Source organism: Mesoplodon mirus, assembly GCF_964341445.2.
Source record: "Mesoplodon mirus genome assembly, chromosome: 7".
Classification (NCBI taxonomy): domain Eukaryota; kingdom Metazoa; phylum Chordata; class Mammalia; order Artiodactyla; family Ziphiidae; genus Mesoplodon; species Mesoplodon mirus.
In genome coordinates this window covers 11083244-11110835 of record NC_138983.1, presented here as the reverse complement: position 1 = coordinate 11110835, position 27592 = coordinate 11083244, and the positions used below count along the sequence as shown (strand labels likewise).

General features: G+C 46.6%; 1 protein-coding gene across 3 annotated transcripts in view; it reads left to right on the top strand.

The window, feature by feature from the left end:
* STX3 (syntaxin 3) overlaps positions 1-27592 on the top strand; it is a 43312-nt gene that overhangs the window by 13436 nt on the left and 2284 nt on the right. Inside the window, exons 2-11 of one of the 3 annotated variants that reach the window (XM_082628443.1) lie at positions 3473-3556; positions 13506-13605; positions 14194-14268; positions 15398-15465; positions 18671-18779; positions 19626-19699; positions 19821-19955; positions 21710-21820; positions 23330-23443; positions 25233-25317. In XM_082628443.1, the coding sequence (XP_082484569.1) occupies positions 3473-3556; positions 13506-13605; positions 14194-14268; positions 15398-15465; positions 18671-18779; positions 19626-19699; positions 19821-19955; positions 21710-21820; positions 23330-23413 (840 nt within the window). In that variant the 3' untranslated portion in view covers positions 23414-23443; positions 25233-25317. Of the gene's footprint in view, positions 1-3472; positions 3557-13505; positions 13606-14193; positions 14269-15397; positions 15466-18670; positions 18780-19625; positions 19700-19820; positions 19956-21709; positions 21821-21941; positions 22053-23329; positions 23444-25146; positions 25318-27592 lie in introns of those variants that run through there. The other 2 variants (XM_082628442.1, XM_082628444.1) reach the window with 2 other exon arrangements.

The window sequence follows — 27592 nt, the reverse complement described above, 5'->3', positions numbered from 1 at the left end:
TGTGTAAGGAACTTAAAATTATTATCTTATTTAATCCTCACAAAAGCCCTGGTGGACACTTTTGTTCCTGTTTTGTAGATAAGGAAATTGAAGCTCAGAAATGTTGAGCCCAGTATTTAAGGCTCAGTGACCAGCATGAGGTGAAGCCAGTTATAGGACCCTGGTGGTCCTGATGCTGCAGAATCGATCTTCTTGACTAAGCCTTTGTGTGAGCACTTTCCGCAGAGGAGAACACACCCTTTTAGACATCGCGTCTTTACAACTAGGTGATGGGGAACCTGACACTTATTAGGCACTGCTGTGTGCCCTGTGCTGTGCTAGAAGCTTTCCACGTGTGAACTCTTCCAAGCCTCGTAAAAGTCATAAAGTATATGGTGTTATTACCATTTACAGGTAAACTCGGGTCAGTAAGGGACTTGACAGAGGTCTCACAGCCAGTTATTGGTAATAACAGGTTTTGGACTTCAGTTGTGGGTGACCCAAGACTTCTTTTTTCCCAGTTCACGTGTCCTCTCCCTGGAGGTGGCCCAGGCTGCCCTGTTAGAGCCTGTTCAAAGCCAACATGTGGCCGTCTTGGGTGGGGAATCCCTGTACAAATTCCAGGGGTCTCAAAATGCATGTTATGATGGAGGGCTAGGGGGGCCTGTGTCCCATGCTTCAGGGCACAGGTGTTCCCAGCTTCCAAAACCTTCCCTTAGTCCATCCCACGATGGCAGCCTCATCCCATTTCCATAGCACGTGTACCTATCTGAAGAAAACTGAGTTGACACCCTCATGTGTGTCTACACACACACATACATGGGATATATCCCCTCAGTGGGGATACTACAAGACCTCCAAAGAGAGGAAACTCAACAAATGCTTGTTAACTCACCTTCCTGGGGGGAGACCAGGTTCCTATTTTCTAGTGAGGATCTCCGAGATCCTTTTTGGGAGATGGAGCTCTCTGGAGGCTGCTGAGAGGCCCAAGTATTGATGATAGTTGATAAAAGGAGCATTTTATCTCACACTTTAGAAACTGCTGGGTGGATCCAGGCTGCTGGTCTCTGGTAGGGGTTATTTATTCAACTAGAATTGATTAAGTTTCTGTTACATGTATAGCGTATGGTAAGTGCTCAGTATACATGCGGAATAAGTTAATGAAAGACAAGTACAAGTAATTTTATTTTACTAATTTATTTTTTTTTGGCCGCTCCCCATGGCTTGTGGGATCTTAGTTCCCCGACCAGAGATCAAACCCAGGCCCTCAGCAGTGAAAGAGCCGATCCTAACCACTGGACCTCCAGGGAATTCCCAAGTACAAGTAATTTTAATTACAAGTGACAGAAGCCGGTTCTGGCTAAATGAATAAAAAACAGCATTACAAGAATACTGTTGGGCTCATTGAAAGAATACTGGGGAAGGTCTGTAGAACTAGCTCTAAGCCAAGGGGTGGGTTCGGGAGGACAGAAACAAGGGTAGCCCTGGGCACCAAGCAGGTATCTCTGTTGGGTGCTGCTATAGGTTAACTTGGCTCTGTTCATTTCACAATTCAGAATCCTCAGAGAGCTTGGGTGGTGATTGATAACCTTCCCAGAATCATGTGGGGAAGGTCGGGGTTATCTTCACAAAGGGAGGTGTTCTGGGCAGGCACACACTCAAAGTATCTTCTCCAGTGGATACCGAAGGCAACCCTGACCCTCCAGGAGTTTACAGTCAGTGGGGAAGGATAGATAAGTGAAGGGATAATTAATAGAGGGCTGGGATTGATGCTGTGGAAGGTTGGCACAAAATGCACTGGGAGCTCAGGGAGGTTTTCAAGTTTGCATGGGGGGTCGGGGAGTGTCAGATCAGGGAGAAGTTTGTTCGAGATTGAGTCTTAAAGGCTCAATAAAATTTTGCCAGCTGGACAAATGCATTTCAGGAAGAAGTCCTTATGTGACAGTTCAGCAATATGAAAGAATGGTGTGTCCAGGAAGTGCTAGGAGTTTCCAAGCGCCTGGTCCAGAGATGCATCACAGAGGGAGAAATGTGGGCGGGACTGGATCTTAAAGGGCCCCATGTGCTCTGTTAGGCTTTGGGACTTTCAGTCCTGGGAGATGAACTATCACTGAACGACTTCAAGTGGCAAAAGGACGGGATCAGTCCTAAGTTTTAGGAAGGTGATTGTTAGGGGCTGTGGCAGTGTCCTCAGATTCAGTTCCTTTGAATGTGGCTATTAAGCTTGGGTTGCTGATGGTTGCAGACAAGCCAGAGAATGAGATTACAGAGGATCCAGTCAGAAGAGGCTCCCCGGATGGCTGGAGAGTCCCAGATTTCAGTGGGAATTCCCGGTAACTCCATCTGCTGTAGCAGGTCTGGGGGATGGTAGCAGGGGAAGGAAAGAGGTCCTTGGTGGCTTTCCTTGCTGGTGGAGTTCCCATGTTGAGAGTGACACGTCTTGGCTTAGGAGGCCAAAGGCCACTGAAGGGTGTGGAGAAGCAGGTGTCAAGGGGTTCACCCCCTGCCCACCTCCACTCCCAACAACCAGTTCTTCCTTGCTTAGAGGTGGGCTGTGTGTAATGCAGCAGTCGTCTGGGAGGAGCATCTGGGAAGAATGCAGAAGCCGCTGAGGCCCTTTAGCTGGGTGGGAATGGAAGCACTTCCTTTAGATAGCCGTTTTGTGCTTTTGTAGAGGTAGCTGAATGAGATTAAGAAAGCCGGGGTCCCTGGGGGTTCCTGGGGGCTGCCGAGAGAGCTTCCTTTTCCCCATAAACATGAGCTCTGACAGGGAACAGCACACAGTGCTGTTTCCTTTGCAGTAGGTGGTTTCTGAAAACAGGAAAATGTTTGCTCCTACTGTGATGATTTGAAGCTAGTGCTTTGGAGGAATTGGGACTGTATTAATACAGATCCCCGGTAGGGTAGGTCATGCATCTGAACATTGTGGAGAAGAGTTTAGGAACATATGGTCCAAATCCAAAGGATGGGCTAGAATCTGCCTGTCTCCAACATTTTAGCTGTGTGACTTCGGCCAAGTTACTTAACCTCTCTGTTTTATGTTCTCCAACTGGAGTGAGTTATAGTAACATCACCAATACCACCACCACCACCACCACCAAAACATAATATTTATTGAGTAGTTACACTATGCCAGGCACTGTGCCAAAGTGTTTTATATTCATTACCTCATTTATTTTGTAAACGAACCTATGACATAAGTGGTGTTCTTATTAGCACTTTACAGATAAGGAAACCTAGGCACAGCGAGTTTAGTAACTTGCTCCCTTCTTCCCCTCATCTCCCTGTAAAATATCAGTAAGTGTGGAGCTAGGATTTAAACTCAGACAGTGTGACATCGGAGTTTGATACATCACAGAGCTGTTCTGAGTTTTAAAGGAGATATGTATGTAAAATGTTCACTGCAGATATAGCTCCTGGTCTTTAGTGAGCATTCAGTGCTGTGCGTTATTTCCAGTGCTTTTGGTCTCACCCTCCTTTTTGTCTCTCACAGAAGCAGCTGACACAGGATGATGATGCAGATGAGGTCGAGATTGCTATTGACAACACAGCTTTCATGGATGAGTTCTTTTCTGAGGTAGGTGTCCTTCCTGTATTTTTTTTCTGAATGGACATAAGGAAACACAACTTCCTTAGTAAAGAATAAAAACCCCCAGATCTTTCAAGGGTAGCAGAGGAAAGTCAGTCTTTTGCTGGGGTGGAATGGACACACCAAGAAGTTACAAGGAGAGTTTCTTCAGTACTTGGGAGGATTTTTAATCTTATCGAGAAAGTCAGGAGAAGGTAAATTATATATATTAAAGAGATGCTTTTAAAGTCTTATGCTACATGACAACATTTTAATGATATCCTTTCTTGCCTGAATTACATAGTTTAAATACAGAACCAACCCTGGGGGCCCAGCCACAAGTGTGGGAAAAAAAATTGCATTTCATTGCATTTTTAGGCCTGTGATTCGGGTAGATCAGAATTGTTGTTTCCAAAAATTCAATCCCTTTGACTTTTCTGGTGATAACTGAGAAACCAAGAAACCACCAGTTTATATTTTTTCGAAATTCAGCAGAGGCAAACATGGGTGTCCTGTGTGTAGAGATTCACATAGTCTTTGATGTAGAGGGTACTGTTGGAAGGTGCTGTGGTAGACAGTCAATGATGGGAAGCTTGGGTGGGTGGGTGGGGGACGTTGTGTATCACGGACAGAAACACAGCCTTTGAAGCCAGGGAAATTTGGGTTCAAATCTTAGCCCTGCTTCTGACAGCTGTTGATCTTGTGAACGTTTCCTTAACAGGCTTGGTTTCCTTATCTGTACATTGGGATTGATAATGTAATTCCCCATAGGGCTATTAGGAGGATTAAATGGATTAGTGTTTGTAAAACATTCCATGTGGCATCTGACGTACGTGTGTTTCAATAAAACCAAACCAAGCCACAAGAAGTTCCGGCACTGAAGTTTCTGCCACCATATTATGGTTTCTTTATTTAGGCTTTTTATTGCATATATAAAAAGGCGTCATATTCTTTTTGCAGGGGAGATGTGGGTGCTTCCTGTCATCTGGATTGTGAGTGTGGAAAAGCCACCCTCTAGCCACCCTCTAGTTCTTTTAGGACTTGATGGCTTATGCCACTTCATCTGTGAGAGTCACAAGCGGGTTTCAGAGCAAACTTGAGTGTGTGCTGACCTGATTGGGAAGTTGGCTGTGAATACTGCACAGATCCCCACCCTCTCCATGGGTGGGTCCATCTCTTTGGTGGAGGAGTCATAGTGAGATCAAACAATGCTTGAGTTTTGTGAGTCCAGTATTGTTCTAGGTGTGGACCGTGGAAGGAAAAGTTCTTTCTGTTCAGTGCTGGGGGTGGACTTAAGGAGATGCATGACATCATTGTAGCTCATCCCTCTGATCTTGCCTTAGAGAACCAGTTACATTAACTTCTTTCCTAGGATAAGGATTCTTCTCCATTAGCGGTGTCCTACCTCTTTTCTGAACCCGTAAGAGGGGCCCCGAGAGGCAGTACTCCTTGTGAGGTGGGAAGATGGTGGGCCTTGGCCTCCAAGACCTGGTCTGAGTCTATCCTCAGGCCTTTAATAGCAGTTAACCTTGGTCAGGTTCCTTAACCCAGGTGGGTTTTGATTCCTGCTCTGGAAACTGGGAATGGCAGTACTTACCTTTCAAGGCTGTTGTGAGGATCACATGAGATCACATGAAGGTTGTACATCTGGAAAGCATCATCTGAACAGAACAGCGCCAGATGGATGGTAGTTATTTTGGGGGACTTAACAAGGTCTCGAGGGCTGCTGCTTTTCTTATTGCTTTCTCTTAGTTAAATGCTTTTCTATCATTTAGGAAATAAAAAAGCCCTGTCATATTTAGGGTGGAGAAGGGGACAGCATGGTGGGGTGGAAAGAGCATGATTTTTTGGACATAGTCCCCTACCTGCCACTAACTGTGTGATCTTGGGCACACGCCTTAACTTTTCTCTAAGTCTCTGTGGGTTTAGCTGTGAAATGGTGAGAAAAATACTCACCAGACAGATTTGTTGGGGATGAAAGGAGCCAGCACTCAGAAAGTGCTTAGAGGGGGCTTAGGTAAATGTTACTTTCCTCTGTACTCATGTAGATAGAGCACAGAGAGGATCAGTATTGGAGTGGGGCAGAGGCGGGAGGGAGCCCATCATGGAAAGAGATTGTGCAGCTCTGGCACCCCACGGATCCCGGTCTAAATTTCAGCTCTGCCCGTTACAGTGGTATAGCTTTGGAAAAGTTGTTGAACTGCTCTAAACCCCAGTTTCCTCTAAAACAGGCCTAGAGGTATTACCTGCTGGTGGTTATAAACATAAAATGAGAAAGTATACGGATGTACCCACACAGTGCCTGACCTACAGTAAGTATTGTCTTCAGTAAAGTTTAGTTCTCATCACCATTCTGTTCCAGTGTATTTGTGAATAAATAGACCACCAAGTTTACTTTAGAGAATGTGGTCTGGAAATACCCTTGAAGGTGGGTTAAAGTGCATTCCAGATAATAAGGATTTAGGGAAATGAAAAGGTTTCCCTCTGTATGTGTCTAAGGAATACACCCGGTACATCCTGCAGGATACATTGACAGCTGTGTAGATTTCTTGGGAATGCACTCTTGTGACAAAAGGTACCTTTTGGACTGCTTTCAGCAAGTAGGTCACCCCTGGTTATTTGCTGAGGACTGATGGTGTGAATCACAGCTTGGTCAGAGAGGCATTTGCAAGGTACAGATGAAGTCACAAGATCAGGATGTTTTCAAAATGTGCTTTGCCCCGTAAAACTCAAATGGCTTCTCCAGCCTCCCAGTTATTATAGAAAAGAGTTGACTCTTGGGTGTTTAGGCCTCCTTGGCTGTTAAAAAGCCAGGGTCTAGTAAATGATAAACCTTAGATTTTTTTGTCTAATTTGTAGTTGTCTGTATTTTCCTTGGTCTCTTTGTTCATTCGGCAGGGAGTGCAGAGTTTTAGAGGAAACAGAACCTGCCTGAGAGGGCAGGATTGAGAGATGGAGTCTGCCTGCTATGTAACAAATCACCTTACCAGTTAGTGGGGTAAAGCAACCGCTCTGTAATACTGATGGATTCTGTGGATTAGGAATTCAGACAGGGCCCAGTGAAGGTGGTTTTTTTTTTTGGGGGGGGCGGGGGCTGTGCCCTCGTGACTTGTGGGATCTCTCAGTTCCCCATCCAGAGATTGAACACGGGCCCCAGTAGTGAAAGTGCCGAGTCCCTTAACCACTGCGCCACGAGGGAGCTCCCGGAGGTGGGTTATTTTTGCTGCATAGTTTCTGGGGCCTTGAATAGCTAGAGTTTGGAATCTCAGAGACTTTTTTTTTTTTTTAATATTTGTTTATCTATTTATTTGGCTGTGCTGGGTCTTAGTTGCAGCATGTGGGATCTTTTAGTTGCAGGTTGCAGACTCTTAGTTGCAACATGCCAACTCTTAGTTGCGGCATGTGGGATCTAGTTCCCTGACCAGGGATCACACCCGGGCCCCCTGCACTGCGAACACAGAGTCTTAGCCACTGGACCACCAGGGAAGCCCCTGGAATCTCAGAGACTTCTTAATTCAAGCATCTGGTGCCTGAAGTAGGGTGAGTCAAAGGAGCACCTGTACTTGACCTCTTTCCGTGGCACGGGCTCCTCAGCATGACCAGCTCACGGTCATCGGTTTGGTGGAGGAGGCTTTGGGCTCCAAGACAAGCATTGTAGCTGCGGAAGTCATACAGCCCATCACTTGTATCGTACTCTGTTGTCGAAGCAGTCACAAGCCCGCCAGATTCAAGAGGGCAGTACATAGACACCACCTCTCAATGAGGGGATTGAAGAATCTGTGCCATGTTTTAAAACCAGCAGAGTCACAGCTCCACATGCCATCATCCTACGCCAGCATCACAGGCAGTGAGAGAGCAGGCAGCTAGAAAAGTTCGGGAATCCTTGGATCAGGGAGGAAAACTACCCAAATCCTCCACACTGACTTCCCCTGTGGCCCTTTGGCCAGCAGTGGATCACATGGTCATGGCCACTCTTTTCTAGAATGGAGACCAGGAAAGTGAGAACTTAGCAAAGGGGCAGGATTGTCAGGATTGCCATAGAACCGATCATGATTCATCCTCTGGGGCTGGCAATATTGGTACCCAAACAAAATCAGAGTTCTGTTAACAAGAAAGGGCAGGGGCAGGCGGGGATGGCTGTTTGGATGGCAGTATGAGATGCAGAAAGATTTCTGTGATCAAACATGTTTGAGAAACACTTCATACTCTTTGCCTCCCATGGAGATTGAAAATGCACATGAACTTATTAAAGATGCTAAGAAGTCCTATAATAAAGAAACCTGGTTAACTTACCGATCTCAACACTTATTTTTTTCATAGAACCCTTTCTGACATGTAACTTCGGTTAGCAAAATGAGTGAATAGATTTCAGAAAATGCTATTATAAAGTTTTCTTTCTTGGATGCGCTTAAGAAAGGTATATGAGGCAATCTGGCAGTGGTGTATGAAGCAAGCTTACCCCTGGAGTTACTTACATTCATTTATCCATTGAACAAACGTCTACTGAGGGACACCATGTGCTTGGCATAGTGATGGGGATCCAGGCGTCTGAGGGGAACAAGACGGGTGGAGCAGTGGCTGGTTAGCGGAACTGAGAGATGATCAGTCTTGTGATGTCTGTTAAAACGAAGATCCTCAAAGTGGATGTAACTTGGAAATCTAGGCATTAAGTTGAATCTAGCAGGTTAAATACTCTCCAACTCGTTCTTGAAGTAGCATCTTTGGATGACTAGGTGGGCTGGTAGGTTCTGCGTTTCTGGGCTCTTTCCATAGGCAGGCAGGAAGCCCTTGCCGGTCATTTGCCTGTTTACCCTCAGGTCCGTTCCCTGCCCTCCCTGTACTCTGCTCTGTATTGCAAGGTACTCATTGCCCAGGTTCCCTTGCCAACTGGCTTTTGGGGTGTTTGACCCAGGGGAGGCACTGCAGAAGAGTCAAGGTCGGGGGATGAAGCTACGGTTTTCCTCCCAGACGCATCTCCTCCACGGCCTCAACTTTCACTCCATAGACCCTCCTCCATGGTCCTGTTCTGCCGGTTGACTCCACCATCGTCTGGCTGCCATCAGAGGGGCCCTGGTGACCCTGCCTTCCTTCTTCGTCCCTCCAACCTGCTGTTGCTCATTTCCAGAGTGCCTCACCATCCTCTGTTTGGCTTCTCAGCTCTTGGATCTCTGTGTCAAGAATTCCCTGTATTTTCTAGTAGGCAGCTAGAAAAGCTCAGAAGTCCTTTTATGAGGGAGGAAAACTACCCAAACCACCCAATTACTTCGGTTAAAATAACTAGATAGGTTTTTATTTTCCTGACCCTACTTTGAGTGATGCAAAGCCCAGATACACTTAATTGATTTGAGGTGATTGTCCAAGACTACTACTTTTCACCGGTCAGTATAACTCTGAGATCATATGTTTCTTTTCATTCATAAAAGGAGAGTTGAAATACTACTCTCAGTCTTGATAAAACCCCTTGAGGGACTTGACTTCTGTTGCTTGGCTGACTGAGACCTTTCTCTGTCCCTTCTTGTCAATGTTTGTTTTCCAAAGCAAAGAAGCAAACAAATCAAAGAGGACTTCACTGAGAACTTCTAATACAAGGACTGTTTTGGATTTTGCTATTTTTGGAGAAAAGTAAAAGTATATGAATTGTGCAAAGCAGGAATCATTTATTTGACCCTTACAACCCCATTACTTTTGTCACCTTAAAAAGGTGACATATAATAAGTTTTCAATAAATAAATATGTAAGATTTAATGCCTAACTTAGAGGTACAAGGCACATGGGAATTTAGGGGAGGCAGAGACATTTTAGGTAGAAGAGACAAAGCCTTATACCTTACCCCACGGCACCTGCCAGTCTCCAAAGTAGTACTTTCTCTGCTTTTAGATTAGATTACATTACATTACATTACACTGGATTAGATTCCACTGGCTAATTAGGTCCAGAGGGAAGAGGCCATCCATGCCTTGAAAATAACTCCCTCCTTTTAGTTAGATGATGGTGATTAGTACAGTCCTTCCTTGGTATCTGCAGGGGTGGGGGGAATTGGTTCCAGGACCTGCATGGATACCAAGTCTGTGGATGCTCAAGTCTCATATAAAATGGTATAGTATTTGCATATAATCTACACACACCTGTATACTTTAAATCATCTCTAGATTACTTATGATACCTAATACAATGTAAGTGCTATGTAAATAGTTATAAATACAATGTAAATGCTATGTTAAATAGTTGCTAGTGTGGTAAATTTGAGTTTTGCTTTTTCGAACATTCTGGAATTTTTTTTTTTCCCCTGAGTATTTTCGATCCGGGGTTGGTTGAATCCATGGATGCAGAACTTGAGGATACAGAGGGCAGCCTATATACTGTGGTAATTGTAGTTGGTTCCATGATGCAGACACCCAATGTGAAGAGTGGTTGACTTGCTGTCCTTCCTGGATTTCCTTGGGTGGCTACTGACATCACAGAACATTTTGTTAACATTAGCACTGCTGTGAGGATTAAATGAGACATTGCTTGTAAAGGCTCAGTGTAGTACCTGGCACACAATAAATGTGCAGTAGTTGCTGGCTGTTTTTGTCTTTATCACCATCTGACGTTTATTGAGCGTGTACTTTGTGTTAAGCCTTTGACATATCTTATCTCATTTAATGCCCACACAAACTCTAGGAAGTGGGAAATATGATAATCCTCATTTCACAGATGAGAGAACTGGGGCTCAGAGACGGTAAGTGGCTTGTTCAAGGTCAAAAAAACTGCTGAGGGGTGGAGCCAGAATGTGAACCTGGTATGATTCTAACTTATTTTCTTAAGCTGTGCTATCTAGATTGCCCCATTACTGACAAATCATTGAAAAATACATTTTAAAAAGTAACAAACAATAAGTGGGCACTGGGGATGTATTAGCTGCAAATTTAACATGGCAATAAAAAAAAAAAAACTTGCAGATTGGTTCCCTCAGTCAGCAACTTGACTGAGTTGCTTGAGCACTCCTTGTGTACAAAGCTCTCTACAGGGAGCCTTGGTTGGAGAACAAAGAAATAAGGCACATGATGTGAGTCAAAGGCCATTGAGCCAGTCTCACAGAACTGGTGAGTGGATCTCACACATTCACCTGACACAGGCTGAATACACACGGGACCTGGGAGAGAAGAGAGCGAGCTTCCCGTAGGTGATTCTTGCACCTTCACCTGGTTCAGGAGACAAGGTTTGGATTTAACAGTTGCCTTGGTTCAAACCTCGGTTTTGCCTCTTTCTGCAGTTACGGGCTTGACTGACTTCCTCAATTTCTTTGAGCTGCAGTGCTCTCGTGCATAAAAAGGAGATAGTGATGGTGACTTCACAGACATCCAGTGAAGGGCCTTGTTTCTGGGACAGGTATATGTTAAATCGGGTTTAGTTCTTAATATATTATTGTGCAGGGTAATGTCAGTCTATTTAAAACAACCCCAAACAAACACACGGACAAATAGCACTTGAGCTTTTAGATTCAGCACTGGCAGATTTCCTGCTAGCCCTGTCCCCCTGCCCCGATATTTGGTTGTCTGGCAAATGCACAAAAGGAAATGAATTGCATGTCTACTTGCTACCATGAAATACTCAGAAAGTCACCTTCGAGAAAAACTAACACTTCCAAGAAAAAACACAGACACAAAGTTTAAAAAAAAAGAAAAGCTCTGTGATCGGCCAGTTGCCCATCCTGAAGTCCTGAAGGGATTCTGAGGTTATTCTGACCTGACTAAATTACTAGATTACTAAATCAGAGTCCCTGAAATACCTCCAAATGGTGAGGTGGTTGAGGACAGAGGGAAGAGAGCAGCTGCCGTGGGTGGAGGATGACTGGAGGTGGGGGTGGAGGACCCTGACCTGGAAAGTTCTGCGGGCAGGTTGAGGATGGAGCCCGAGGCCCAGTGCTCCCGTCTGTCGGGCCAGATAAGCCGTTTACCATCTGGTCTCCAAGTGCCTGGAGCGACTCTAAGCTTGGGGTCCAACAGTCTCATCCTAAAAACTTCCTACCTCGTCTCCCTACCACTGACCCAGCTTTGGGTCAGGATGCTCTTCACTTGATGAAATAATATTCCAGGAGCTATTTTCTAAGACATGCAATCCGTTGAACATGCAAAACCTTAGGCCTCTGCCGTCTTGAAAATAGGGTGATCAGTTCCGTTGTCAAAATTCATTTTAAAATGGCGAGGACGTGTTATTCTAGAAAGTCTTTTTTCTCAGTCCTGTTTTATACAATGTAATTGCCCTGGCAAGACAGTCACGTGATGGACATGGACATGTGGTGTGATGCACTGACACTCTAGGAGTTGGAAGAGGAGTCAGTGTTTGATGGGAGAGATGAAGAGAGAGGGAAGGGTAAGGTGGCAATTTCTGGGTCCCCCTCTAACGGAAAAGGCACCCCAGTCGGACCCTGGAGAGCACCATTTGAGTGCTGTCCCTACCACCAACCCTGTGACCTCTGGCCTCTTTAACCTTAGTTTCTTCATTTCAATAATGGTCTGAATGAAATGCTATGGATTGTTTTGCCAGCTGTGAAAATGCTTCACAAATGTTTGGGTAGCTACTTGTATTTGTATTTACACTCTGATGATATTATTAGACTGAAAATTTATTCTGTGTCTTTCTTTTTGGTTTTTCTGTTTGTTTGTTTTTTGTTTCGTTTTGTTTATTCTGTATCTTTAAGCAAGTAATTCCATTCTCAAACTATGATGCATCAAAGCCAATACACTGGGTTGGCCAAAAAGTTCGTTCGAGTTTTCTGTAACATCTTATGGGAAAAACCCAAAGGAACTTTTTGGCCAACCCATATTTGTAGCGGGTCAAATCCCCGCTCCACTGTCAAAAATACTAATTTGAGGGGTAGAGAACTCAAGTTTTATTTCTTTGTAGTTTGGAGAGCTGTGATCGGGGTTTTTTTTTTTTTTTTTTTAAGTGAATTATTCACCAGAAGAAAGGGCTGCCGGAAGCTGCATATTGAGTTGTGTTTTCGTTGTATCTCAGGTGTTAAGATCCTACTCTTTGGCATTTTACAAGATTTCTGTTTGTTGACTGTGGCCGTGTTGATGTGCCCCTCTTTGTGGAAGTGAGGCAGGTAGATGTGGTGGGTTTTGAGGTCTCTTTGGCATGTGCTGCTGCCTGCATATGCACTGGCACCGCAGCAGAGGCCGTGGTGCCAGGACAGCCGGTGCCTTTGAAGAGGGAGCCAAGACTGAACTTAAATGCTCAGGCAGCAGCATCCTGGGACGGTGTTCCATCTGGGAATGAGACGCAGCTAGAAGTACTTTCTGATACACACCTTGTACAGTTAGGAACCTCAGAAATGGGCAGAAATGGTCCACGGCTTGAGCTCCTGGGTCTTGATCGTCTAAGGCAATCAGCTAGTAAGAGGCGTTTCCCCAGAACACATGTCCAAGAGAAGTTCAGCATCTCCTGAGATGGTCATTGCTTCGTCTCTCTCTCTCTTTCTCTCTTCTTCATCTCTGTTTTTGTCTTTCTCTTCCTCTCATTCTTCTCTCTGTGTTTCTCACTCTCCAGGTTTGTTCTCTCCCTTTCCCTTTTTTTCTTTCCTTTTTCCCTCTCTCCTGTCCTCACTTTCTGCTGCTCCACTTTTGGAGGAGCTGGGCATCTGCCTGGTAAGGTTTCTTGACCCTTCACTCTGATTATTCCTCATGGGTTGTCCTGGCTCTTCCTGACTCTGGCTGGGATCTTCCCATCCAAGGTGAGTAAACGTACTTCCTCTCAGGGAGCAATGAGGACGGGTCTTCAATGACTGCTCTGTTTACGTTCGTTTCTCTGACTATGGGAAGGGTACTCACTGGGCTCACTGGTCCTCAGAAGACATTTCTTGTCACCATCTGCTTCCACCAACCCAGAAGGTGGGCAGGGAGCTCTGTTTTCATCTCAGTCATGGCTATATTCTTCCTCTTGATGACAGAGGCTATCATCTTTCTAACTATAGATCGAGGAAACTCGACTCAACATTGACAAGATCTCAGAGCACGTGGAGGAAGCTAAGAAGCTCTACAGTATCATTCTGTCTGCACCCATTCCAGAGCCAAGTGAGTGTTGACTCGGGGCTGAATCACCCAACAGTGACCCTTGGCCACTGGGGCTGGGCCTTGGTTTCCTCCCTCTGTGAGCAGCAGGGGTGGGGGGGTGTATTACTTTACACTAACATACGCGCCATGTCATCTCCTGTCCTCCTCTACCCTCTCCTGGTCACTGCTCTGCTACTGTTACCTCTTCTCTTCATGGTCCAACCCATTTAGCCAAACTCTCCTCTCCTTCCCAGCTAGACCCTCTCATGGCTGGCAATGGCTCTTACAGCTGCTGAGATACCTCATCTCTGTCCCACCCACCACTGCCCCTGTGCTATTTCCTCTGCCTGAAATGCTTCCCCAGTACCCCCCTATTTTTCCACGAGGTGTTTTTATTCTGTAGTTCTGGGGTAGGATGCCAGGAAAAAAATGCCTTTTAAAAATAAGCTTTCTGTGATTCTAATGACAGATGTCTTGAGAGCCCACCAGGATACATACTGCTCTGGGCCATGGACACCTGAGAAAGCTCCCCACCTCCTCTGTTGATTGTTGTAGCTGACTAAGCTTTCAGTCTCTTCCAACTGACTCTGCCTGCATTTGTTTACCCAGAAACCAAGGATGACCTGGAGCAGCTCACGACTGAGATCAAGAAAAGGGCCAACAATGTCCGGAACAAACTGAAGAGTAAGAAAGGAACAAAGGGAGCGGGCAGCACTCCCACCATCCGTCTCACATCCGGGGTCCAGCTCTTCTGGACCGAAACTCTTCCTGACGGGAGTGACACCACCCTTGCCGTCTCTGCTTGTGGTCTGGGCACTGTCCTTGGAATGACCTATTATAGCCCCAGACAGTTTACCTGCTCTCGAGTCATGACTGTGGTTGAGAGAGTCCAGAATTGAAGTTCGGAGATGGGAATGAAAGTGTGCTTTCAGCTATTGGATATTTGGGTGACTTGGTCCTTTAGCTTAGTCCCTCGACTTTTCTCTTCCTGGTCCCATTTCCTTCCCCAGCACCTACGTACATTTGAGCAGTGATGTTAGTGATGTATGGATGCCAGATGGATTATAGACTCTGGAGACATTTCTTGGGGGCCAGGTATCACCCTCCCATCACCCCCATGCCCACCCCTCAATTTCGGGCATTGTTCAGTGAAGCCACTGTCGTAGATTCAGTTCCTCTGGGCGCCCAGAAGGTTCCTTAGCTCCATGGCTATCATCTGCATTCTTGCCCCACTGTACTTGGTGACGAGTGCATGCTGTTGGTCTGAGAGTGAAAGCAGCATTGCTCAGCCTCATTTATCATTTCTTCCCCCAAACAGACTGTGCTGCCTGTTTTCATGCGGGTGGAGGTGGAAGTCGTTAGTGGCAGCTTCCAGTCGTAGCCGTGATCGTGTGCCAAGGCCTCTGTGTGCATTCTCATTTAATTTTCACGTTGGTGTTGCTAGGGGGGCACTGCTGTTTATTCCATTTTACAGACGAGAGAACAGGAACATTACGAGAGGTTAAGTGGCTTTTCCAAAGTTACATGGCTACTAAGGGGCAAGGATTTGAGTCCGAGTCTCTTAGTGACAGAGACTCATGCTGTTAACCACTGTGCTGAGAGGTGTCCAAGGAAGAAGACCCGGCAGTAGTAAAGGTCGTGGAACGCAGGTCACGTGGCTCAGGTGTGAGCTGACCTTTTGAGACTGGACCTGCCTGCTGTTACGTCTCCTGGGCCGGGTGTGTGAGAAAGAGAGAGGAGGCCGCACTGCACAGTGTGTTTCTTGGAGGAGAGCAGCAGATGCGTTGCTAGAATAACCTCCTCTCCCATCCAGGCATGGAGAGGCATATTGAAGAAGACGAGGTCCGGTCGTCAGCAGACCTTCGTATTCGGAAATCCCAGGTGAGATTTTCCCTGGTCTAACAACCATCTAGTCCAGTCTTTTAATTTTTTTTTTTCTTAGCCGTGGAGTCTTCTTAATTAAAAAAAAAAATTTTTTTAAATAAATTTATTTATTTTTGGCTGCGTTGGGTCTTTGTTGCTGCGTGTGGGCTTTCTCTAGTTGTGGCGAGCGGGGGCTACTCTTCATTGTGGTGCACGGGCTTCTCATTGCAGTGGCTTCTCTTGTTGTGGAACACGGGCTCTAGGTGCGCGGGCTTCAGTAGTTGTGGCTCACGGGCTTAGTTGCTCCGCGGCATGTGGGATCTTCCTGGACCAGGGCTCGAACCTATGTCCCCTGCATTGGCAGGCGGATTCTTAACCACTGTGCCACCGGAGAAGTCCCTTTTTAAAATTTTTATTGAAGTATAGTTGATTTACAATACTGTGTTGGTTTTAGGTGTACAGCAAAGTAATTCGGTTTTGCATATATATATATATATATATATATATATATATATATATATGCTTCTTTTTCAGATTCTTTTGCATTATAGGTTATTATAAGATATAGAATATAGTTCCCTGTGTGATACAGTAAACCCTTGTTGTTTATCTATTTTATATATAGTAGTGTGTATCTGTTAATCCCATATTCCTCATTTATTCTCCCCCCTTCCCCCTTTGTTAACCATAGTTTGTTTTCTATGTCTGTGAGTCATGTCTGTGCTTCTGTTTTGTAAATAAATTCATTTGTATTATTTTTTAGATTCCACATATAAGTGATACATTTGTCTTTCTCTGTCTGACTTACTTCACTTAGTATGATAATCTCTAGGTCCATCCATGTTGCTGCAAATGGCATTATTTCCTTCTTTTTTATGGCTGAGTAGTATCCCATTGTATATATGTACCACATCTTCTTTATCCGTTCCTCTGTCGATGGGCACTTAGGTTGCTTCCATGTCTTGGGCTATTGTAAATAGTGCTGCTATGAATGTTGGGGTGCATGTATCTTTTCGAATTAGAGTTTTTGTCTTTTCCAGATATATGCTGGGGAGTGGGATTGCTGGATCATATGGTAACCCTATTTTTAGTTTTTTAAGGAACCTTCATACTGTTCTCCATAGTGGCTGCACCAATTTACATTCCCACCAACAGTGTAGGAGGGTTCCCTTTTCTAGCTGTGGAGCCTTTAAAACAAAAAACAAACAAAAAACAACCAACAACCACTGATTGGAACTCAGTTTGAGGAACTGATGGAGGGGAGCTGCTCAGGTTGAGGTGGGGGACAGGGCCGAGTCCAGCTGGTGGCCCCTCTCACACTGTCCTCTAAGGAGGTGCCTGAGGCTCCCAGAGCACTGCTGAGGGTTTAGTGAGCCTCCTTGGTTTACAGGTGAGGAAACTGAAGTCTTCTCTCTGAAGACTGTTGGTCATTAGTTGTCCAGTTTGGAGTCAGGCTGTTTGGTGGTCATCAAAGATATGATCCTTGTCCTTGAACTGGCACGATGTTCAAGTAGCACAAGGAAACTATGATATAAGACCCGTGGGAGAACGTGTATGAGGACCGGATCAAATGCATGTGCTCCCAGCATCAGACGATCTCGGGAAAAACTGGGGTGGCCAGAGGAGGCTGGGCCTTGGTGGGCAAGATGCCAGCATGGACAGGCTCGGGGAGAGGTTCTCCTTAGAGGCATGGGGGCAGGAGTGGTGTGTGTGTGTGCCTGGGTGGGTTGGTAGCAGCGGGGGTGGGTGTGGGTGTGAGGGGGCAGACGTGAAGAGAGCAGCCTGTCTAGAGAAAAAAGTTTGTCATGGGATAGTGGACGTTGAGTTTTTGGTAGAGAACATAGCACCATATTCCAGAGGCCTTTGGCTACAGTCCGGGGAGTTTGGATCTGACTGAGTAGCCTGTATGCATTTACTTTGGGTTGCAGTTTGTTAGGAGGATAATATGGGAACCATTTGAAAACTGGATCAGAGTGGGAAAGAGGCAAGAGGCAGGTGGGTCTCTAGTTGGGTTTTGCAATGATTTCGGTCTGAATTTGCCTGGTGGTAGTTGGTTTGAAAAAAGCATAGATATTGGTGATTTCGCAAAGGAAAAACCAGTAGGGCTTGATGCTGAGAGGTGGGTAAGGAAAAAAAATGATAAAGATTGGAGTTTAGGCACCAGGGCCATTGACTGAAGGCACTGAGTTAGAAGCAAGAAAAGTTGGGGAGGTCAGTTTGAGTAACAACCCAAGGATCTTTGGATGTAGGAGAGAGTCTGGCAGCTTTAGAAAACAGGGCCTCTGAGATTCACAAGGTATCTCCTTTGGCCTCACAATTACCATAGGAGTTCAGCAAGACAGGTTAATAGGTACTGAAAACATGCTTTGGAAAGGTCAGCCGACTTTTCCAACGGTGTAAAGTTAGGAAACCAAAAAACTGAGTCTTGTACCTGGTCTTTGATTTTTGTTTTGTTCTGTTTTCGTTTTTATACAATTTTGAAAGGTTACTTTCCATTTACAGTTATGACCAAATGTTGTTTGTATTCCCCGTGTTGTACAGTACATCCTTGTGCCTGCCTTACACCCAAGAGTTTGTACCTCTCACTCCCTCACCCCTATATTGCCCTCCCCACCCCACTGGTAACCACTAGTTCATTCTCCTTATCTGTGAGCCTGCTGCTTTTCTGTTATATTCACTAGTTTGCTGTATTTTTTAGATTCCACATATAAGTGATATCATACAGTATTTGTCTTTCTCTGACTTATTTCACTTATGCCTCCCAAGTCCATCCATGTTGCTGCAAATGGCAAAATTTCATTCTTTTTTTTTTTTTTTTTATGTCTGAGTAGTATTCCATTGTAGATATCTATACCACGTTTTCTTTATCCATTCATCTGTTGATGGACACTTAGGTTGCTTGGCAGTTGTAAATAATGCTGCTGTGAACATTGGGGTGCATGTATCTTTGCAAATTAATGTTTTGGAGTTTTTTGATATATACCCAGGAGTGGAATTGTTGGGTCGTATGGTAGTTCTGTTTTTAGTTTTTTGAGAAACCTCCATCCTGTTTTCCAGTGACTGCACCCGTTTACATTCCCACCATGAGCTGTCCCTGGTCTTCTGTTCCAGGACCAGTGCTGCTGTAGATGAGGCTGCATCAGGGCTGGAGTTCTATGAGAGTTGTGGACCTTCCCCTCCCTCGCCTCCTGGGGGCTCACAGCATTTCACCTTGCTCCCACAGCACTCCGTCCTCTCCCGGAAGTTTGTGGAGGTGATGACCAAATACAACGAGGCTCAGGTGGACTTCCGTGAACGCAGCAAAGGGCGAATCCAGCGGCAGCTCGAGATCAGTGCGTGTTTGAAGTTTGGCCTGTGCCCCTTCACCCTTCCTGCCACGGGCTTGTCCGTCCCCCGTCGTGAGCCCCGGGGAGAGGGAGCAGCAGCCCCGCTGGTGGCTTCTGCCTTCTCTTCTGTGCCCGAGCTGAGGACACAGCACTGGCGCATCCTGGACGTTGCGTCTTAGGCTGAAAGATGGCTCGGAGTTACCAGGCCCGAGTCGTTTGATTGCCGTGGGAACCAGCGTTTCTGCATCCATGAAGGAAGCACTTGCACACAGCTGCACTCCTTGGGGCTCAGGACATCTTTTGCTGCCTGTTTGACAGCAGAGAATGGTGCTAGTTGCCATGAGGAATAAAGAAGTTACTACAGCCACGCCCTTTAGGAATCAGAAACCGGACTGCAGGGCCCCACAGGGCGGAAAGTGCTTTGAGTGCAGGAACCGAATGAACAAGGGCGCAGGCAGAGCAAAGCACGCGTGTTCAGGGGGGAGAGGCCGCCCAGGGCCTGGGAACAGGGCGCGTTTGGGTGGAGCAGGGCAAGGTTAAGGCGGATGGAGGGAGGGCTCAACCGGGAACCGGCCCCTCGTCCTGAGGACCTTGGACTCCGTGGTGCAGTGAAGGGGGCCAGGAGACATTCTGAGCTGGAAAGGAATGTAATCAGACGTGGGCTTCAGGAAGGTAACTGCTGATAATGTTGAGGATGGATTGGATTAGGGGAGAAATCCAGAGAAAGGAGAGTCAGGAGGCTCGTAAGGCCATGGTCTTTAGAGAGAACTTACTGTATTCCCATTTTCAGGGAACTTTTGAAATGGTGAGCTTTGGGCTTACGTTTGATGCTCTCCTCCTTTTGTTATAAAGCCGGCAGAAAGACAACAGATGAGGAGCTGGAGGAGATGCTGGAGAGTGGGAACCCTGCCATCTTCACCTCGGGGGTGAGTGGTGGTGGGGGCAGGCTGGGCTGCAGAGGCAGGGAGGGCGGGGCGGTGGGCGGGGTGTGGTGAGGCTGCGGTGGGCGTGATGGCAGATGGTTGGTCTCTGTGCGGCCTGGCCTAGATCATCGACTCTCAGATTTCCAAGCAAGCCCTCAGTGAGATCGAGGGACGGCACAAGGACATCGTGAGGCTGGAGAGCAGCATCAAGGAGCTTCACGACATGTTCGTGGACATCGCCATGCTGGTGGAGAACCAGGTAACAGTGGGTACCGCGTGGGCAGGGAGGAGAGGAAGCCCGGGGCTTCCTGAGAAGGGCGAGACGGGACTCCTGGAAAGCCGGGTGGGGTGGGAGAATCACTGGGAACTTGCGTGGTAGATGCTGACATTTTGGGCAATCGCAGCCTCATCATTCATGCCTGTTACTTTGGCCTGGAAGTCATTTCTAATTAGTATGGGGTTTGATGTGCTCTGTCAAGTACCTGGTTCCCTCCAGCCTCAGGATCGTTGTCTTTTTTAAATTAGAGATATGGGTTCTTAATGGTGATGCCTTAAAACCATCTCCTGATAGGAACTGTTTCACTGGTGACATTGAAAACATGGGGCCTTTTCCCCAGTTTATGGTGAAAAGTTAGGTTTAACAGAGGTTTTTGTATTTTTCTTCTGTATGTGTGTTTTTCCACAAACGGTGACAGTTTTTGCTAAGGAACAAGAGCAGACAACACAAGGATTGAAGGGACAGCAAAGTGATATTTACAGAAAAACTTGAAACTCTCACAGTGCTTAGCTTGACAGTCTGTTTTGTCCCGGGTAAGCCTGCTCAGGGATGGATGGCTCTGTCCCCAGCATATGGTATCAGTGTCACATAGTCACATGTCTCCTGGTTCTTATGACGCAGTTAAATTCCCCACTGTGTCATGGTTTGGTGCCACTATTACCAGGAACTCCCAGTGTCTCTGCCACCTGGAGAGGATTGAAAACTGCTTCCTTTGTAGAAGGAAACCTAACTGAAGCCCGAGTACCACTTGGCTGGTTTTGACATCAGTTCCCTGCTCTGGGCTCGGGTGCCTTTCTTCCACCCCCTTGCGGCCTTTGAGACCATTTCTCCTGCCCCTCCATCCCTACTCTTCTTTTTTCTCCCCTCACTGCCTTGCCGAGGAACTGGTTTGAGATTCAAGTGATGGTAAGTTCTGTTCTCTGTGTAGAGACTGCCATAATGCCATGGGTTGGGTTGAGGAAGGTCTAGGTGGGTGAAGGGAATTCCTGTCCTAAGATGCACAGAAATCAATTGGAGAGACCAAACTTCTGGGCAGGAAGTAATAGCTGGGCAAAGGTTGGGAATCTTATTAAGAGGCTGCTGTCTCTTAACCAGATAACTCAGGTAAAACCGATGTCTGTCACTTACGGGACCTGGGAGTGCCTTAGAGAAAGCAACTGTTCCCACCTCAGCTGTTTATTGAGCACCTGCTGTGTGCTGGGCACTGTTCTATAGTAGTGAATGAACTCAGTTCAGGCCGAATGAACTTGGTTCATGTCTGAATGACCAGGAAGAAGCCAGCATCCTGGCAATGCCCTAAGAACATGAGATAGATGTATTGGGTTGGCCAAAAAGTTGGTTTGGGTTTTTCCGTGAGATGTTATAGAAAAACCCAAATGAACTCTTTGGCCAACCCAATACCTTGGCTTCTCTCTTCACATACTTAAAAAAAAAAAAGTGGCGGGATCCTTCAGAATATTCCAGCCATCTAGACAGTGTGCTCCAGGTGCCCAGTGCAGTGCTTGTCACAGAGGAGTAACTGAGTGAATGTTTCTGGAATGAGTGACAGCCACCAAGGCCTGGGGAACCACAGGTAATCACGGGGAAGTTGTGCAAGTTTGCCCCACAGAAGGCTGCATGTTAAAGTTTCCAGATGCTCTTCTTGGTGCTGAAAAGAAAGAGAACCCCTTTCTCATGTGAGCTAGGACTGTCCTGGGGTGGGTTTCCTGGGTGTGACTAGTGTTTGTCCTTTGCAGGGTGAGATGTTAGATAACATAGAGTTGAATGTCATGCACACGGTGGACCACGTGGAGAAGGCTCGGGAGGAAACAAAAAGAGCCGTGAAGTACCAGGGTCAGGCCCGGAAGGTGAGCCTCTCCTGCTGCCTTCGGAGAAGAGAGTCCACCGTGCGCGCCGTCTCTCGCTCTTTCTCTCCTCCCTCTCCCCGTCCCTCTTTCTGCTGGACCCACCTCTTGCATCCGCGGAAAGGGAGCCATGATTGATCGTATTGAGAACAACATGGACCAGTCAGTGGGCTTCGTGGAGCGGGCCGTGGCAGATACCAAAAAGGCTGTCAAGTATCAGAGTGAAGCTCGGAGGGTGAGCCCTTAGTCCCAGCTGGACCGACCGGCTTCTCCTCTCTCTGGCCGCCCCCACCCATGTCCTTGAGCCCGTGCCTTCCCTCCGTCTTGGCCCCATCCAAAAGCCTACCTCAGCTTTCCCTAGAGAATAGCTGCCCCTCCTTGCCAGGTGTGCCTTGCATGGATCTGGCTCACGTGCTCTCTACCCAGAACCCACATTTGCAGGCAGCTCTGTATCACTGCCCAGGTGTTGCTAATCCCCTGGACAGAGCTCACGGTCCCTTCAGCTGTTACACTTGACTCCTGCTCTTCAGAAGCCTTCCCTTCATTGCCTTCCACACCGGTAGCCCAAGCCCTGCCCCACTTGGTCTCTTTTCCTCTATCATGAACCCAGTGGTATGCTGATGGCTATGTGAACATTACCTTGTATCTTGGGAGCACCTATTATTTCTCCTTTATAGATGAAACAGTTGAGAATCAGAGGTTAAGTAATTGGCTTCGGGCCACCTAGGAAGCATAGGAACCAGGATTCAAATTCAGCTTTCAATCAAGCTCTTTCCATCCTGTCTCCACTGCCCGCCCCCCACCTCTAGTTCTGGTGCCCCTGTCACCTGAGGTCTTCTAAGCTTCTCTACCTAGTGACTGTGGTGGCTAGCTCTGGTGGTTTTTGCTTTTTAGCCTGCTCTTTTCTATTTCTCTTGGGCTCTGATATGTTTGTTCTTCAATTCTTTCTTTTTCTTCCAACTTTACCTACTGCTTGGGCAGGTATCTGGGAAGCTGGGAAGTTATTTTACATGATGAATCCAGGCTGGTTTGCAACAGGACCGTAACCGTACTTCCTGATCCCCAGTCACCGTACTGGGTTTGGCAGGTGGGAATGTACTTTGGGGGAGAGCTGGACAGACGTTTGTAATTAGGACTATGTCAAAAATGTCTTTATACTCCTTCTTGAAAGGGAACAAATTGGTCACTTCTATCTTGGCCTGTTGCTGCTTGGAGACCCCATTATGGTTGCCCTTATATCTGTGCACATAGGAAGGCTGCCGTGTGAGCTGAGAGCTGATGGAAACTCCATATTTCCATCTGCTGGCATTGCTACTGCAGAAGTAATTTAAGAAACAAAATATCCTAATAGAGTGTCTTTAGGTAGAGATGTTGGCTTTTTATTTCATTTATTTGGGTTGATAAGATGCCTCCTATGTAGAGGCAGAGGGGTTGGGTTTTGGATGACTTACTGTGGCTTTCTGCTTGTTTGTAATAATGACTTGTTTTTATTTCTCTTATCCCTCTCTCCAGAAATTGATAATTATCATTGTGGTAGTGGTTGTGTTGCTGGGCATTTTAGCGTTGGTTATTGGACTTTCCGTTGGGCTGAAGTAAGGGCGGCCCGGGAGGCTGCTGCCCTGAAATGTAAGTAAATGGAAGGTACTCGGGGACTCTGGATTGGCTCCCTCTTGAGAAATGAGCCTGGGATTTAAAATTCTGCTTCTTCCCCCTGTGGTTGTCCTTGGACACGCCGAGCGCTCTAAGACTTCAGTACCTGTGTGTTCTTTCATCTATGTAACTTCCTATTCTTGGGTCCTGGCTGCATACAGGGGTTGGGTTTCCTGTTTGTTCCTATTCTGTGGGTTCTGTCCCCGCTCTTGTCCTGTTTCAACACCGTCCCTCATTTTCCGAGCACCTCATTTTCACTCCCCTTCCCCAGCAAGCCTGCTCCTCTCAGTTCAGTGCAGTCTATGTCTGGGGTCTGGGGTTTGTCTTGTGAGTTATTACTGGCTTTCAGGTATCTTGGGCTTTGCCTTCCGTATCCTTTTCAGTGTAAATGAAGCTTTGAATCGGGATTTGGGTCTGTAGGGTTTTGTTTGTGGTTGACTGGTTGGATCTCGAATGATAAGAGTAGCTAACATTTTTGAGGGCGGGGTTGTATCAGACAATGTACTAAACACCTTACATATGCATCACTGAGTCCTCACGTCACCTGCATGAGACAGGTGCTATTATCATCCCTATTTTACAGATGAAGATGCTCAGGCTTAGAGAAGTTAGGTAACAGGGGCATGTTTGAACACACAGCTAATAGTGGACCTAGCTTCTCTTTGTAAAACAAGGTGGCCATTTATCATCATCTACAAAGTCTAGAGAACCTTAGAGGATAGCAACTTAAAAAAATATATTTATTTGGCTGTGTCAGGTCTTAGTTGTGGCATGTGGGATCTTTGTTGTGGCATGTGGGAACTTCCGTTGTGGCGCGCGGGCTCGGTAGTCGCGGCGCATCGGCTCTAGTGTGTGGGCTTAGTCGCCCTGTGGCATGTGGGATCTTAGTTCCCTGACCAGGGATTGAACCCATGTCCCCTGCATTGGAAGGCGGATTCTTAACCACTGGATCACCAGGGAAGTCCCAATAGCAACTTTAAAATTCAGGATATTAATTTCTTTAAAATCTGGTAAAAAGAATAGAGCTGACCACTGAATCAGGGTTTCATGTGTACAGCAGCAGCATGACAAGAATCATCTAGTTATTGGCACTGTGAAGACTTCCTTGACTTCTTAAGTATTATTTTTCTGAATATGTTTATGCTCCCCAGTTGTGTTCTAGGATAACATCATCGCCCCATCTTCATTGGGGAAGCTTTATGAAGCTCAGTGAAATTAGAAACTTGCCCAAAGCCTACACAGCTTGCAAGGCAGAGCAGGTGTGACGCCTGAACTTTTCTGCATCTTTTTTCACTGTGCCTTTCTGCCTTCTAAGGTTAGTGGGGGATAGGGGGACTAAGGAGAAGATGATTCTAGTGCCAGCAAGCTTCTGAAACTTGTATTCGAAAGGTGCTGATGGGAGCCCCACAGGCAGAACAGGTGTTTTCCACCAGCAGTGGTGCCTCTCTTCCCATAAGTCCTTCCACAGTAACGCAACAGCCCCTGGGAAGGGCTGTAAAAGGCCCAGGGATTTTCCTATTTTTTTGCCTCTCCTAACAGGGCTTTTTGTTTCTTGTACGGGGGAGTATTTAATTCTAGGCCCTGTCGTGGGTATGCTTGTTGGACTTCTTGGGTTTGTGCTGAGTTTTCCATTGTTCTCTTTCTGCAGCTGTTTCTGATCTCTCCTCTCCACCTTCTAGGTGTGTGGCTTGTGGCCGAGCCTTACTGTTGCTCTTCGCCGCCACCCTGGGCGCTGACCAGCTCCTCCTCCCCCTGCCTCTTGTAGAGCCCATTTCACCCCAGCCTGGTGTGGCCGCCCTTGTCTTCAGATGGGAACGGAGTGTGAATGGCCTTCCTGAGAGAGAGTGGGACCTGTTCCCTTGTTTTCATGTAACCAACCTTGGACCTGACCCAGCAAGCAATCTAGCCCAGGAGAAATCTAAACTACTGATGCAGCCCTCAGAACCTTCTCCTGCCCCACCAACTCTGAAGCACCTCCTCCTGGACCGTAGGAACTGCCCCAGCTTCTCCTTCTCCCCTCTGATGTGTCAAATTATGCCCCGCACCTTGGAGAGCCTACCTGAGACCTCCCCAAGGTGCTGTATTTTCTACCTCATGGAGTGTTCTCCTCCCCAGAGTCGCAATGTATCTTTTTTGGTGGTGGTGGTGGGGGGCTATCTTTAACAAAGCAAGGGGATTCTTCCAAGTTTGGCAACAATAAGGCTTGGACCCGAGTCTTCTACCTGGCAGGATCCCAGTCCTCATGGCTCGTTGTCCCTGTCCTGAAAGTAGGAGGGACTGGCAGAGGTCGTTCTGGTCTTGGAAGCTGACTTCTTGTTTGAAATTCAGCCTCAAATTAAGCTCTTAGTGTGTTCAGCTCGATGGCCAACTCGATCTCTGTCTATGTTGTACTCCCTCATGTTGACTCAAGGAGGCGCTGCCATGAGACAGTCGTCTGAGGTTACCGTCTGTAAAGGCTGGGGGTATGGAGTAACTGTTTCTGTGTCTCAGTCTTGGGAACTGGCTGTTTACTGTTAGAGTGATGCTTTGTGAAGCCATTGCCTTGAGGCCCAGAATAACCAGGCACTAAAATTAGGCCAGGGAAGAGGTGCTTGAGTCTCAGGCTCTGGGAATGTTTCAGACTGGGGCGAGTATGAGTATTCAGTCATTTCATGTGTTCCAAGTGTATTTTTATAATCGTGTGTGTGAGATGTATGTACATATATGTATGTGTCTCTCAGGAAGTAGGAAACTGGAAATGAGAATATTATAACCTCAAAAAAATAACTTGAGCTAGGCTAAAAATTAGGTAAGAGACATTTGCTTACCTGCAAATGAATCATAGTAGAAATGTGATCTTCCCACATCATCGGGAAACCTGCTGTTTTCTTCACAAGCGCTCGGAGAATCACAGATGGTTGGGGTGAGGACTAACTTGATCCCCATTAGGTTTTTAGCAGACAGAAGGTGGGACAAGCTCAACACCTCTCCCCACTTGCTGCCTGGGCTAGGCTTGTCCTGAGAACGTCCCACAGCAATTTGGTACCGTTCATGTGACCTTTGGGACGTCCTGTCTCCAGGGCGGAGTCAGCTCGGGGAGGCCAGGGTCTACTCAGCAGCTGTACCTGCTCCCACATTAATGAGCTTCATAGATGCTTTGTCGCCCCCACTTGTCATGGAGCAAACAGAAGCCAGGAAATTTTTAAGTGTAGTGACCGTGCTGAGCCAGTGTGAGCCCCTTAGATTCCCTGCTGGTCTCTGCCAGCCTCCCGGATTGATATTTCAGCTTTGACTTTAATGCCTTCTAGGACAGGGTAAGCACCCTAACCCAGGCATGGTCCACTGGCTTCCTCTGCAAAGGAATGATTACACCTAATCATTGCCCAGCACTTGGACAGAGCCAAGGGGACGCCCTCTTGCCTATGGCTGTGATGTCCAACAGGCCTGGCCCCGGCAACGAGGCAGACAAGCTTCAATCACAGACAGATCTTTGCTCTCCTGAGATTGAGGCCTGGGGCTTATAGTTTGGAATACAAGTGAAGGGATTTTTGTTCTTTCTTTGTACTTTTTTTTAAAAAATGTAAACTTGATTATTTTATTGCTAATTTAAAAATAAATGACTTTGATTGTGAAACAGTTCTGGCTCGATGTCCCTGAAAAACACTTGGTGGCTGCCACCATGTGGTGACTTTCGTTTAGGTTTCGGAAAGGGGTTAATTTTTTTTTTAACCATGTGCTAGATCTGATGGATCAGAAGTTCTAATTTTTGAAAATGGTTTAACTCTCATAGAGTGCAGTGTAACTGTATTTGAGTCTTAGATTTCAAGGGATTCCCCCCCAGAAGACTTCAGCTGACTCACTGAGAGTATCTGGCTCTGGGGGGAAGGGGCGTAAATCTGATATGATGGCAGCTGGAAGGCAGAACAACATACGAAACATCCTCTGAGCTTGCTGTTGACCTGATTTTTGCGTCTCTCACCGAGAAGTAACATTTCTCTTAGTACCCTGGGTTCTAGAAGCCAGATCCATCTCCCTTTACCTTCACATCTGCTTCCATGCCCAGACCCACCCTTGTCTCCCTTCCTCTGGAACCCCCTCTGCAGTGACACTGTTTCTCACGTGCTCTTTCTTTCCTTGTCTGGATGA